Source organism: Hylaeus volcanicus, chromosome 3, assembly GCF_026283585.1.
Source record: "Hylaeus volcanicus isolate JK05 chromosome 3, UHH_iyHylVolc1.0_haploid, whole genome shotgun sequence".
Lineage (NCBI taxonomy): Eukaryota > Metazoa > Arthropoda > Insecta > Hymenoptera > Colletidae > Hylaeus > Hylaeus volcanicus.
Window position 1 is genome coordinate 17588416 of NC_071978.1, and position 14580 is coordinate 17602995.

At 33.2% G+C, this 14580-nt stretch overlaps 1 protein-coding gene across 2 annotated transcripts in view; it reads right to left on the minus strand.

Moving 5' to 3' along the window:
• LOC128873794 (uncharacterized) overlaps positions 1–14580 on the minus strand; it is an 80788-nt gene that overhangs the window by 5232 nt on the left and 60976 nt on the right. For both annotated transcript variants that reach the window (XR_008456486.1, XM_054117648.1), the window contains exons 4-10: positions 13428–13660; positions 11428–11639; positions 10509–10723; positions 9240–9443; positions 9034–9150; positions 8158–8442; positions 4192–4690 (exon numbers count right to left, since the gene is read on the minus strand). Coding sequence is in view for 1 of the 2 variants with exons in the window: in XM_054117648.1 (XP_053973623.1) it covers positions 4192–4690; positions 8158–8442; positions 9034–9150; positions 9240–9443; positions 10509–10723; positions 11428–11639; positions 13428–13660 (1765 nt within the window). In the remaining variant the exon portion in view is untranslated. The remainder of the gene's footprint in view (positions 1–4191; positions 4691–8157; positions 8443–9033; positions 9151–9239; positions 9444–10508; positions 10724–11427; positions 11640–13427; positions 13661–14580) is intronic.

Here is a 14580-nt window from a genome sequence, read left to right on the forward strand (position 1 = left end):
GCTTTTCTGCATTTAAACGTCATTTTCTCCCTAAAATACCACCGTACAATTTCTTTTGACAATACCATTCAAAAGCTAAGACTTCGAGGGAGTTTATTCCGAGGAGTGCCCGCCAAACAACTATGTATTTGAAACCAAAAAACGAATACAGAAAAAGGAAAATTTTTAAAAATGTTCACAATGTAAAGTTTGACCTAATTTTTCACTTGTTGAATCTACGTAATAAATTTTGTTTTTGCACCAGACCGATGGGAAATTTAACGCTCTTTCGAATGGTATACTTACTTTTAAGTTTGCACTGTAATTTGTTGGAGTTATGGCCGTTTAAAGAGTGTCAAGTCGAAAACACAGAACAAAAATTAAAAGTGAAAATACTCCAGAATAAGACGACACAAAGAAAATGACTAAGAGTAATTTTTTGTTGGAAATTTGTTGTAGAATTCACACTCTGCGTATGTCTAAACTTATACGTAGACACCCTGTATATTGCATATATTGTATATATTTTTAAATACTGTATACTAGTGTACCTATCGGTGTATGTATGTGGTATTTATTTTATATATTACATAGTATATTCCGTGCGTTATATATATTGCATGTATTATATATATTTTTAAATATTGTATGCTAGTGTATCATTTGATCCTTGAAGAATCTAGTCTGAGTATTTTATGTTTTAGTCATATATTTTACAATCAGTTAGCATCAATCATGGGTTCTTTATGTTCGCCATATTACTATTTTGAGAATTCCTGGCAGAATAGTTACTTGAAAATTCTATGAAATTAGATATTGCCTAAGAGCATCTCTTCATACGAGAATATCTTATTATGAAAAGCTTTGTATTCTCAAAAGTATCATTTGTAAAATTGTCTATACACAATATATTCAATAACAGAGTCATGAAAGTCTCATTTCTAGGAATGCCGAAATAAATAAATGATTACGATTTTATTTGTTTCATCTATTAAAGAATTGCTTCAAGTAAGTGAATCTAGTTAACAGATTTTGTTTGTTATTGAGGACTCAAGACTCTGTAGCTCCCTCCCTTTAATATTCTTTATCGATATCTCTTGTCAACACTTTATTTTCAGATATATTCGAAACATGAAGTCTTTGTAAAGATGTTAGATATAGTAGATGGTGGATATTGGTTTATAGTAGATGCCTATAAAGTACCCTTCCTCTGTAGTCTACGTAACTAAAGATGACTTGATAGTGCAAGGGTTAATTTTTAAGTGGGCGCGTGGACTACAGTTCAGTAACTTCCCCTACTATACATAATAAAAGCTTCATCAGTATTTTAGAAACTATATTCTCGCAGGCAACCAGAAAACTAAAATACATGAAGTTACTACGACATTTTTGTAGTGGACTATAATTGTAGTCCATACGCCCTAATGCGTGAGAAACAATCATATACCCGTTGAGGGATTAAATGGTTTACGCCACCTTGACGTTGAAGTAAAGGTATATTCGCGAATTTCTTATCCTGATATTATACCCGATATTGTAATGAATTTCTACGAATAAAACATATAGTAATCTTTGAATAAAAATATTTCTTATGTTTATCTTACACCCAAAGAAACAAAATGGCTTTATTCTCATTCATAACGTAGGTGGCAAACGCGATACGCTGACGTCTGGATTACTAAACTATCAATTTTTGAAAATAAAAAGTCGAACGATATTATTTTGCAAAATATAATATTTTAAAATTCAAAAAATTGTACGGTTTATAGAATCTAGAATGTAACAGACTGGACCAGCCACGCTTTTCTCATATTTTGGAAATCAATTCCAAGGAAAAGATCAATATTATTCATGATATTATTGCCATATTTCATCAAAATTGGATTAATGGCATTTCAGTTATCTAAGCTGCTAATATAAAATCCTGATTTCGAGAAAAATACGTTTAATACTATTACTTCATCAGTACTATTATTTCAGGTATCTTATTTTTAATGTTACTATGATATTTGTAATGAAACCTGTTCTATTCTATTTTTATGAACAAAATTTCGATTTCAATTTCGTCACGAAAGTGGTCTAACTTTTTTTAAACACATTGAGTGACCAAGACAAGATTTCGATGTAAATTACTTTTTACTTCTGGACAAAATTATGTACATAGTAAGATAATGCTGAACATTTTTATGGGATATGAATTAAAAGAAGAATTTTAATAGAAATCTTTTAACTCTATCCATCTTTGTGTAGAAAATTGTAGCCAATAATTGTTGTAAACAAATTGTTTGGCAATCATATTATTGTTTTACTTGGTAATCAGACTTTTAAAATATAGATATATGAGAATTACAAAATAATTTCAACAAAACGATACTTCCTAACAAAAAACCAGACATGGACAAAATTTGATCTAAATAATAGAAGACACATGGCGAATTATTCGCGACGTTTATTCGATTGAATAATTACTCAGATACCTACGTGTTTTTCATTGATCATGATATATAATATAATTTTAAACTTCAAATTCGAATTTTTATTGACCTAGTAATGAATAAAAACTTTCTTTTACCCTTTGTTCGTTATTAGATATTTTCATCTCTTATATTGGGAATTATCTTTTTTTTTTTTGAACATTCGAATGACAGTCATTAACTCATTAACTTAAGAGTTCTATTCGAATTATTTCTTTACTCGACAGACAATGGACAGTCATAAAAATTGAAAACGGATGGAAATTGTTGAACAGATCTTTCTTTACTAGTCGTAATCGACAATAACAAACAAGGTACAACACGATTATGATTTCTTTCAAAATAGGACAAGGTTTTACAGCATGGAGAGAAACTATGTTTGCAATGCTATCTACCAGCTGACCATAGAGAAATACAATTCTACGATTAGTGAAGATTGTCAATTTTTGTTTGTACACGCTATTCTTTGCAAAGACTGTTCGCACGAACTTTGTTACACTACTTACAACACTCGAAATATGTGGATTACAATATTTCAAGAGGGGGTTTGTTTCGCGCGATTAGTCAGAAGAAAAGGTAAGAAGACAGCCGAAAGTTTAGAGAACAGTTTAAACAAATGTAGAGTAAGCGATACAGTATTCACACGTAGATAGGGTCGAAGAGCGAACGTATTGTATTATGTATATAAAAGTTAGTTATATATTAGGTGGGCTGGAAAGTAATGTCGTTTATTTTACATTAAATTCAAACAAATTCTTAATAAATTCCTTTTTTTAATCAATTATGTAATCGCCCTCGTTATCAACAGCCTTTTGCCATTTAGTGTAAAAATTTTGAATGCCAGATCGATAAAAATCAATGAGCTGATGAGTGATAAACAATTATGTCAGATTGAAAAAACGACATTATTTTCCAGTCCACCTAATATAATTTGCCCAAGAAATAATGCCTGTTATAAAAATTCGAGGCACTACGATTTTTGATAAAACCAAAAATATATGGAGTGAAAATCATGAAAAAGAAAGAAAAATCTTTAACAAAGTTACAGTTTTAAAGTTGAAATGAGCATAATGCAACCTCCACCTACATTGCATTTAAAACATCAACTGTAATAAAAATAACAATAACGAGTATAGATAAACAGTCTTTTAAAAGGCCATACTGCTCCAATCAGATAGACAATCCATTCAACTGACTACTATTTGCAAAAGAAAATTCTGATTATTACAACACTTTGTATGAATAGTAAATAAAATAATATTTTTATTCGAATGAATTGAAACAATGACCAAACCTACTTTAAAATGTACCAAAAATATTCTCGAAGTTTAACGAAAATTAAGTAAATTCTCTGTAAGAAAAGAATCACAAAAAAAAAAATACATGTCGAATAAAGTAATCTCCTCCTTTTCGAAGTCGGTTAAAAAGTACCTAATATTTAGCCTTCTAATGTGATTTCCTCCCTTAATGGTCCATTAAATCTTTCAAACCAATCGCAGACCTCTACCTGTTTCGAGCAGTACACAAACGACCAGTTTCGCGATGCGACGTAAATACAATGAACACGTTCAAATAAATATTATCATGCAGTATAATTTCTCTCTTAAACGTTACGTTGGAACAGGCGTTATTTATTGGAGCAACCCTTGCAACATGATCACAGAAATGGGGAAAGTGGCAGCGCGAAAAGCTGCCGTTTGATCGCGACTCGAGTTATTTGAATGATTTGCAGATTTACCTGCGAATGAGTATTACGACCGTCGTAATTACAGCGGCAAGGAATACGAAACCACCGAAGACGCCCAAGGCGATCACCGCGCCTAGATTTAATTTCGCTTGGTGGGTGTTACTCGGCTGGTCGGCGTTGTCCACCCTGTACGGTCCAGAAGGTTCTGGGACGCCAGTCCCGATGCCAACCTGGGCGTTATCGACCCCGCTACCAGAGATTTCGTTGTCCTGGGGATGATCGTTGCTGTCCTCGTGCAAACTGGTCGACGTCGACGGGGCTGGCCTCTGCAGCCCGATGCTTGGCTTCCTCGGGATTGTTTCTCGGACCATCGCTGGTAATTCCCCAGTATTCGAGACTTTTCGAGGTGGAACGACTGTGGTAGTGGTCGTAGTAATTGGTAATGAGGTCGTCGATCGCACTTTTGGCGGGAGGAGCGTGTGCCGTGTCCTGGAAGTCGTTGGACGCACTGTCATCCTGGTTGGAATCGCCACCGTGGTACGGGGCTCATCTGTAATAGAGGAACAGATGGTTGAATGGCGGAAGTAACTATGACTCTCTTCGGCCCATCGTAATAACGAAGAATAAATGTCCTTGCAGTGCAAAATGATAGAGTTAAACTCTTTCAGTATCTACGAGTGACTATGACGAAAAAGAGCATCTTTAAGAAGAACAGAAGAATCTTCAGTAGGGAAGTCACTTGAATGCGTGAAAATCATAGTTGTATCCTAATAAGTTTATTTCGAATACATTTGATCTACATAGTAGACAATTTGGTTCCTAGGGTTTATATATCGGATACATACATATGTATATTCAACATATTCATTCATCAACAATATACATTCAATATATTCAATTATTTTTGTATTATAAAATATGTATCCGATATATAAACCTCAGGAAACAAATTGTCTACTATGTAGACAATTAATGGCTGCTAACTTGTAATAAGATCTAAAAAAAAAAGTCAGCAACAGGGTATACCTAGCTTTTATATTTAAACCACAATAACGTTTCTTATGTTAAAAATAAATTGAAAATTATAAGGTGAACTTTACAGGTACTTATTAGCTATAATGTATATTAATCTTTATAAAACAGAATCATTTTATCATCTGAGAAATTTCATAAAGATAAAATTTGCCCTTTACAGCATATTATTTGGTCGCATAGCTTAGGAGATAATGAACAATGAAAATAATTTACAGAGGAATGAGGTCATTTGTCACACGATCGAATTCGTCATTAACATCTCCATTTAAAAATCTATCTCTACCCACGGCCAGTTAAATGCGTTCAGCTGGTAATAAAGAGTAATTAAATTAGTTACTCTACATTTGCAAAATATAGCATGATTTACTCTTAAATATTCATTTGATTTGATCGATCGTTGTATAAAAAATTATTATCAATACTTCCCTTAAATGTTAATAACAATCACGGTTTAGAATAAGTATTCATTCCAGGCATTAATCATGAGAAATTTATCAATATTTTAGTATCATTAGACCAACTAAATATTAATTTCTAACAATAGTTACATTAATGATTAACAAGACTTACTACTGAAATAATGATGGGGAATATGATTTTGCTGTAATATTAATGTTTCGCGAAATATTTCCTCGATGGATACAACGAGCCATCGAATCAACAGCGACGCGGTTATTGTTTGCCCTTGCCCCACTCTTCTTCGATAGCGAGTCGCAACCCTCGACACAGGTATACGAGGGGTGAGAGCTCATTCTTCGACGATCCTTCGGCGGTATGGATCTCGCGATCACGTGTCCGTGTCTCGCGTCCCTCCTATTTTAGCTTGTGTAGTTTCCCTTAGTTATCGTAGCTTGGTATTGGTTGTGGGTACCTTGTTAGTTTGGTTTGGTTAATTTTAAGGCATGCGTGTACGAGTGTCTCCTCTGCCAAATAATTATTAATCAACTTGTTTTGTTTGTTCGTAAGTCCATATTGGACTCGCAACATCGTTCTCCACTTCGGTCACTATCACTTCATGTCATAAGTGAAGTGACCAACTGTGTAGCTGGACAGAAAGGTCGGTTGCCGTCCTCCTGGTGGATCTGTATTCGAGAGGAAGACAATCGGCTCCTCCGGATCAGTTCTCTACTCCCTGTATCCCGTCTGGTGTAGTCCAGGCTCCCGGCGCAGTGCAGTAAGTCCAAAGCGCAGTGAGTCGGGTGCAAGTCGGGTCCGTTCGTGACTCCCAGATGGGTGCAGGGTGTGGAGGACTGGTTCGGAGGCGTCGGTCGTCTTCCTCTCGAGTCCAGATCCATCAAGAGGAAACGGAACTAACTCAGTAAGTTCAGTTTCATGGTCGCGTCGTGTCGCGATTTAGCTTCATCCCTCTTAGTTCAAATAATTATTTGGCAGAGTCAGACTTAGACTTTGGAAATCAAAGGGACTTTGTTTTCTTTGATTTCCACGGTTTCGTACTTAGTATTAAGCTCGTCGACTCTATGTAGAGTATGCATCTACGTATGTATACTCTATGTAGAGGGAGATCGAAGGAACTTTGATTCCTTCTATCTTCGGGTCTCCAGTCGCAGCAACCTCCACGTGGTGAGACCTGGTAATTGGTATTATTCGTGACGAACAATCTTTCGTCGCGAATAATATCGAGCTAATGGCTGCTTGGAACTTGTAATATGATCTTTAGATATAAAAAATGTAAAGTGTAAAGACCTGGTAAGAGACCTGATAATCGGTATTATTCGTGACGAAAAATCCTTCGTTGCAAATAATATCAAACTAATAGCTGCGAACTTGTAATAAGATCTTTAGATTTATTCAATGTATTAATGTATTTCCACAGAATTTTAGGAATAACCTTTAAAACCTTGTACTATTATTAGGGATGCTATGATCACACAGTTTATATTTAACTTGATCGTATAATACGTAACTGAATTGATTAAGTATAGTCATGATTCAGCACGATAATGCATTCATAGTCAGAGACATTTTATTCATATTTTCATTAATGAATTCTATTTCGATTCCATGGACTCATAATTCATTTCTAAATATATTAATTACTAGCTGCGCTTCGCGTGGACTACTATTCCTATTCTACATATATCACATTCGTGATTGCATTATTCACTCACGTAGGTACAATGAGTATTGTACTGTTTATGCAAGTATGTAGTCAGATATGTACTTTGTAACAGCTGAACGCATTTAATTGGGCGTGAAGGAGATAGATTTTTAAATGGAGATGTTAATGACGAATTCAATCGTGTGACGAATGACTTCATTTCTCTATAAATTATTTTCATTATTCATTATCTCCTAAACTATGCGACCAAATAGTATGCTGTAAAGGGCAAATTTTATCTTCATGAAATTTCCCAGATGATAAAATGATTCTGTTTTATAAAGATTAATATATATTATAGCTAATAAGTACCTGTAAAGTTCACCTTATAATTTTCAATTTATTTTTAACATAAGAAACGTTATTGTGGTTTAAATATAAAAGCTAGATATATCTTGTTGCTGACTAATATTTTTATATTACATTTTCACGTATATCTAACCATTTGGTCAGCGTACGCCGATAAAGTAGCCAAGCAACGCTTTTCTTCCGACTTGATTTACAAATGTTGAGATTTCAAATTGAAAACGTATTTTAATCAAAATAAAACGTAGCCTACGTTACTGAGACAGAGTGTGGCTTTCTATTACTGAAAAGATTTATAAAATCGATTTATACAAATTAAGACACACGTTATGGAATTTATGGATTCATTGTAATAGAAATCTGATCGAGAACTTACAATGTTGCTACTTTAACATAACAAAATGACGAATACATATTTCTATTTAAATTACAATTATAAATGATTCAATGTAAAGGCACAGTACTAATTTATATACCTAATATTAAGAGGAAAAATTTTATTTACACTGTATCATCCTTTCGTAAACCAAGTCCCACAATAGTAGTTTATTACATACCTGTACAGGTAGGTGCGACGTGATCGTATAATCCAGTGGGTAAACACAGTATCTGTCGGAATCCAGTAAGCCTGTAGCCCTTCTCGCAAGTGTAGGTGACGATACTGCCTACGAGAAGACTTCGATTGAAGCTCGTCTTCCCCGATATCGTCTCGGTTTCGTCGATCTCCTCTATTTGAATGTAACTGTGGGGCACAGGGGTTGGAGGATCGCATAAAATTGGTTCGCATCGTGGCGGTGGCCCGTTCCAACGTTCATCGATGTCGCAAGTTAATCTTGCGCGTCCTGCGATGGAAACGAAACGCTATTGTTCGCGTGAAATTTTAGGAATACTTACGGAGGAAAATGCTAGTATTTTCTGTGGTAATAATAAGTAAAATTATTCATTTGTTCCTTTATATTTTGGCTCAAAGTTAATAGTTTCTTTAAGTAGAAACAAAATATTAAATTAAAACAAAATGGTAAATATTGATTACGAAGCATATAACATTAAGTTACTCTTTATATAGCTGTAGGGTGATGGCTGCAAAACTATATTTCAATAATCTGTTTGATTTTTTGAAAAAAAAACTATTATCAATGAAAAAAATTATTAAAATTAAACAATACAAAGTTTTCTTTTATTAATTTAACAAATCTATTATCATGTCTAAAAACATTGATACTCTAGAATGATTTATTATGTCAAACAAAAATTCTTAAACCAAATTTCTTGATGTTTCCCCTCTTTATAGCTCCTAAAAGTATCAATAATTGGGTGATTTACTCTCACTTTATTATCGCAAAATTTCTGATTGTTCGAACGTATCGTTCGTTCCAAGAAATACTGTATAGCATTCCCTTCGTAAGCGTCGATGCGCCGCAATGAATTCTTACCAGTCATCTCGTATCCTTCCTCGCAGGAGTAAAGCACCTGACTTAGATAACTAACGGTATTATTGATAAGTGTGTAACCTCCGTGTTTTATGCTCGCCGGATAACCGCACTCGATGCCTGAAACGATCAGCAGGTTGAATTTAAGATCTAGCAGACATATATGGTTCAAGAGGCAGAGGTCTGCCTCGAGATCACGGGATTCTTACTTTTGCACACTGGTGGAAACTCGTTGTAGAAGCCGGTATCGAGGCAAGTACGAGTCGATGGTCCTATAAGAAGACTACCCGCCGTACAGGTATACTCTACCGTTGCTCCAACTTCGTACGAGCTACCAGAATTCCGTTCTGTCATCGCGGTCACAATCATCGTGGAATTTGGTGGCTGCTCTGGTCTACCGCACGCTCGTGGCTCTACAACCAACAACGGGTTAATTTATTTTTGGCTGAATAATTGTCTCGTTCATTATTAACCGTGTCCCCTCTGAAAGTACATTACGAGTCTAGCAAACTTTGTTGGTAATTAATAATTATACAGAATAAGGGAGAGCGAAGTCAGGATTGTGTGCATGTGTGAAATCTTTCATTTAAATGACACGAGAGAGCAAATTAGAATATGGTATGTGTACTGAGATATGCAGAGGGTTCTCCCAAAAGGACAATTTTTCATGATAAAGGGATTTTGTATATACGCTCTGATTACTAGAAAAGTAACAAGTATTTGTTATTCAAATTTACCTATGTTTGTTGTTCTAAATTGACTACTCATTTATTTAACTCAGTTTTCCGGCTTATAAATTTCAATTGTAATTCTATTATTTTTCATAATAAAGGGATTTTTTATATACGTTCTGAATACTAACAAAGTAACAAGTATTTACTATTCAAATTTACTTATATTTATTATTCTAAATTGACTATATATTTATTTAATTCAGTTTTCTAGCTAACAGGTATCAATTGCAATGCTATTATTAACGTGAATAAATGCATCATGCTGATCAATATTTTCTATGCTATTTTGTAATTAAACACTGATACATTATGATTAAACTGCATATAATTATGCATTTATGCCCATTATGACATGTATAAACATACAAAAATATTTAATGACGCGCACAAATCCATAAATATATAAAATATAAAAGATCAAATATACATAACAACATTTAGAAGACAAAACAAACTTTAATTTACGTTTCTGTCCTTCATTTGCGTGTAACTATAAGAATTTCCATGAACATGCGCAGTGTAATTATAATACTTGCATTTCTTCTTTGTCTAATTTAAAAACTTTTTTTCTAATTCTACAATGAAATCAAATAAAAGTTGATAATTGAAAAAAGAAATTAAATCGTTGTAAAGTTAAGAGACATACTTCTATCGCCACGAAGATAACGCTGGTATAGTCAGCATAAAATTCGATAGTGATGGGAGAAATGGATACGGAAGTAAGATTTGAAAGTCGATACTTACGATGCTGGCAGATGAAATTTAATCGAGCCGTACAAGGGGTATCGGACCAGAGCCAGCCTCTACTACCATCGTATCGAGCGCAATCTTCTTCGGTACCTTGAGGCAGACTCCAAAAAGAAACGGAAACCTCTTCGCCGCTTCCTGTCCACCTCCAAATCGAGCGATCCTTTTGATCCCTCACTGCGCCCATCCAGTATTGACTCGAGGTGTCGCTCCTTTTTAAAGAAAATACGTATACAATGATTACGGTCATTGAAAAATCACATGTACTCCAAATAACTTAGGAAAATAGTAATATATTTTGTTTAAAGTTAATGAGATAATAATATTTTGTGTGATGCCAAAGAAATAATTTTATTTTGTACGAAGCCAATGAAATAATAGTATTTTGTATGAAATCAATGCAATAATAGTATTTTGTATCACAACAAAGAAGTAATAGTTTTTGTATGAAGTCAATGATATTAGTAATGTCCATCAGATTGGAACGAGTTTTGTCCATGTTATTTTCATGAAGTACACTATTGCTATCTAGCAGGCCAAGGCTTATGCATCAGAACTTGTATGAAGTTACTAAAATAACATTATATTTTGTACGAAGCCAATGAAATAATAGTATTTTGTATGAAGTGAATGAAATGAATCTCGAACAAAGAAGAAAACATTTAAATCTGAAATACGCATTGAAAACTGCCTCCACTCCAAGCAATCCTATCTTCAATTATTACATTTATTAACAAATAATACAATGACACATGTAAGAATAAAAGAAACACTAAAACCATCTGCAATTGGAATAAGCCTTACTGTAGATCGAAACCAAGAACAAGTAGTTCCTTTAACTATTAATTGTCACAGAAAAACAATGATCAATAATTATAAAATTTTAATTCACATAATTTTATGACACAACCCCTACCTATGTCGTCTCCATAACTCCCACGAAATAAATCCTTGCAACGCAGGATTACTTTCGTCTACCAGCGTACCGCCCCGTGCACGACAGAAGGCTAGAGCTTCTCTGAATACCATTGGTTGCCGGTTATAGAAAATGTAACATTTTCCATTGTAAGTTGCAGTTGACCCTGGTGGTTGATCTCTAAACTGTGGGCATCTTTCGATTGGGAGAGCCTGTGTACGAAAACAATTTTGGTAATTTGAATGACAAAACAGAAAGAATGTTACAATTAGTGTAGATATAGTCTTGCTCCAAGAAGATGGCCACTGAATGCCTGAGAATTCGTTACTCATGAATAGACTGCGGATTTTTATGCATTTATAGGAAATTTGGATATGCAAGGAACTCCAAAATGCACACAGTGTGTAATAATATAAAAAAATATTGAAAGTAAAGTTTGCATCGTAATATTTGCAGGGTAAAATGAATTCTTACGTAACTTCAATTTTTGTAGGCACGTTCGCGAAGATTTTATTTTGCATAAAGATCCGCAGTCTACTCATGAATTTGTGGATATGAAGATCGTTTTAACGATTTAATCCTACAGAAATTATATAGGGTGTTCATACTATTACTAGCCAGAGTATTTTCGTGAATAAAGGGTTTTTCAAAAGGGACTGTAGAATTTTGTTTTTTTTGTACCAGTTAAATGGCATTATGTTTTAAATTTAATTGTGATTATGTGTACTTCCAGATAAAATGAAGAAAGGATGCATTCATTACCACTTGTACTTTATTAAAAAACAAAATCCTAAAGCTCCTTCTGGTGAATCCTTTAGTAAATATTACACAAAAGTGAAACAAAACAATTTTTTAATTTTTCCAATATTTCCAGAGGAACAAAGGTGATCTTCAATTTTATAAATGAAATGCTACACATTTTTTCTGTAATATTCTTTTTACCGAGTAACGATACATTGCTCCACGACCTAACTATTATTTAAATTAGTTTAGATGCTGCTGGAGACCACTTTCTACAGCAGGACAGTAATAATATAAAGGGTTTCCCAAAAGGGGCTCTAATATTTTATTTTTTAATAACAAAATGTGGCTGTCAACATAATTATACACATTAATATACAGTGGCTGTAGAAAATATTCGTACACCGATCAATTTCCAAAAAAACTATGTAAAATTGTAGTTTATTAACTTCTTTTTTATAAACAATGACATTCTACATATTCTCGGAAATCTCTAGAATAGATAGAGTACAACAAAAATAGCTATTTATGTAAGTTGCGAAATTAACAAGAAAAAAGCAATTAATCGATAGAAATATTGAAGCAATAAGTATTCGCACAACTGTTTAATTTTTAAGACTTCATTAAAAAAAAAAAAGAAATTTACATTAATTTACAAGTATATAATACTTCCTTCGTGAGATTTCCTTTTGATTTTATATTTTATTGCAACTCTTCGAACCATTAAATTAACTAAATTATTAGTTAGAAGTTAATAAGAAGTGAGATCTTCTTCAATTCCTCTATTAGAGCCATTTTTAAAAGTGCTTTACTGGGATGTTTTCTACTTCGTACGAAGCAATACACTAATGTGTTTACGTTGCAAACTCTACTGTAAATGGTTCGTCATAAGAATCATACAAGTACTTATTGCTTCTATACTTTTACCCACTTTTCGCATTTTTTTGTTAATTTCACAAATTATATTAACTAGTAAATGTTGTTTGGACTGTATCTATCTTAGAGACTTCCGAGAATATGTAAAATATCATTGATTATACAAAAAAGAAGTTAAGAAAGTACAATCTCACAGAAAAGTTTTTTGGGAAATTGATCGGTGTACGAATACATTCTACACCCACTGTATGTATAATTAAAACGTATACGTTTTCTTGTGAAAAAACTAAAATTATTTGGTAAAATGTCGATATATTAACACGTTGTCTGAAAGTTATACAGATCCAAAGAGGTTTATAATCGTATTATAATAAATGTTAAACCTGGTCAGTGTAGACGAAAGCCTCGCACAACGAAAGCTGCACAGGGATGGGTGCCGGGGTGTTCGCTTCCAAGTGTACGGAAACGAAAGCTCCAGGCATAGGCGGATTGCAGGGAAGAAACAGAGGTTGCCCTTCCTCGAGGGGTCCGGTGAAGCGATTGCAAATTGGATTCGTTCCCAAGTCTGGACGATTATTGCCGACGCGAACGACGATTGTTCCGGGTATGCCATCGCCTGTAATCAAGGAACGTGGAAAGAATAAAAAATCGATGGTCGCATCTTCTACGAATCGCAATAAAGTACATTGTTCGATAAAAACTTGGGAAGCATTTTTCAGGACAACTCGGGTGAGTGAACTAAAATTAAAGTAAGTTCCATCTGCTTCATACGATGATATTCGTATCGGGCTGTATCACGATTAAATATACTTTTTTAATAAAATCCTAACGAATTTTATGTATTTCATGTTATGATATTGTTCGTATTGGTTTGTAGCATGATTAATTATAGACTTTTTAAATAAAACACAAGCAAGAATCTCGTGAAAAAAAGAGTTCACGAAATTAAATAGTCACTTTCTGTCTGTCTGCCATGCAACTGTATTATAATTCATATTATTTGTATTGGATTTATTTGTACCATGAGTAATTGTAGTTTTTCAATTAAACGCAAACAACAATTTTTCGAAAAAAAGAATTCTTGAAATTAAATAATCACTCCCTGTCTTTTTGAAATGCAACTGTATTTAATACTTCTATTTTAATATTTGCTTAATTGTATTTTTCTCTTCTTTCGTGTTTCATTTATTTATTTATATAAAAAAGGTTAATTCTTTTTGACAATTTAAGCAATTTAATATCATTTGGATAGATTTTAATTCTTAAATTTTAATTCTCTAATTCTTCTAATTAATGTATGCATGTACAAAATGAAGGAAAATTTGTGTAATTTAATATATGCATGTCCAAAATAAAATAAAATTTGTGTAATTAATATATCCATGTATAAAACGAAAGGAAATTTATGTAACTAATATATTCATATACAAAATGAAATAAAATTTGTGCAATTAATATATGCATATACAAAATAAAATAAAATTTGTGCAATTAATATATGCATATACAAAATAAAATAAAATTTGTGTAATTAAT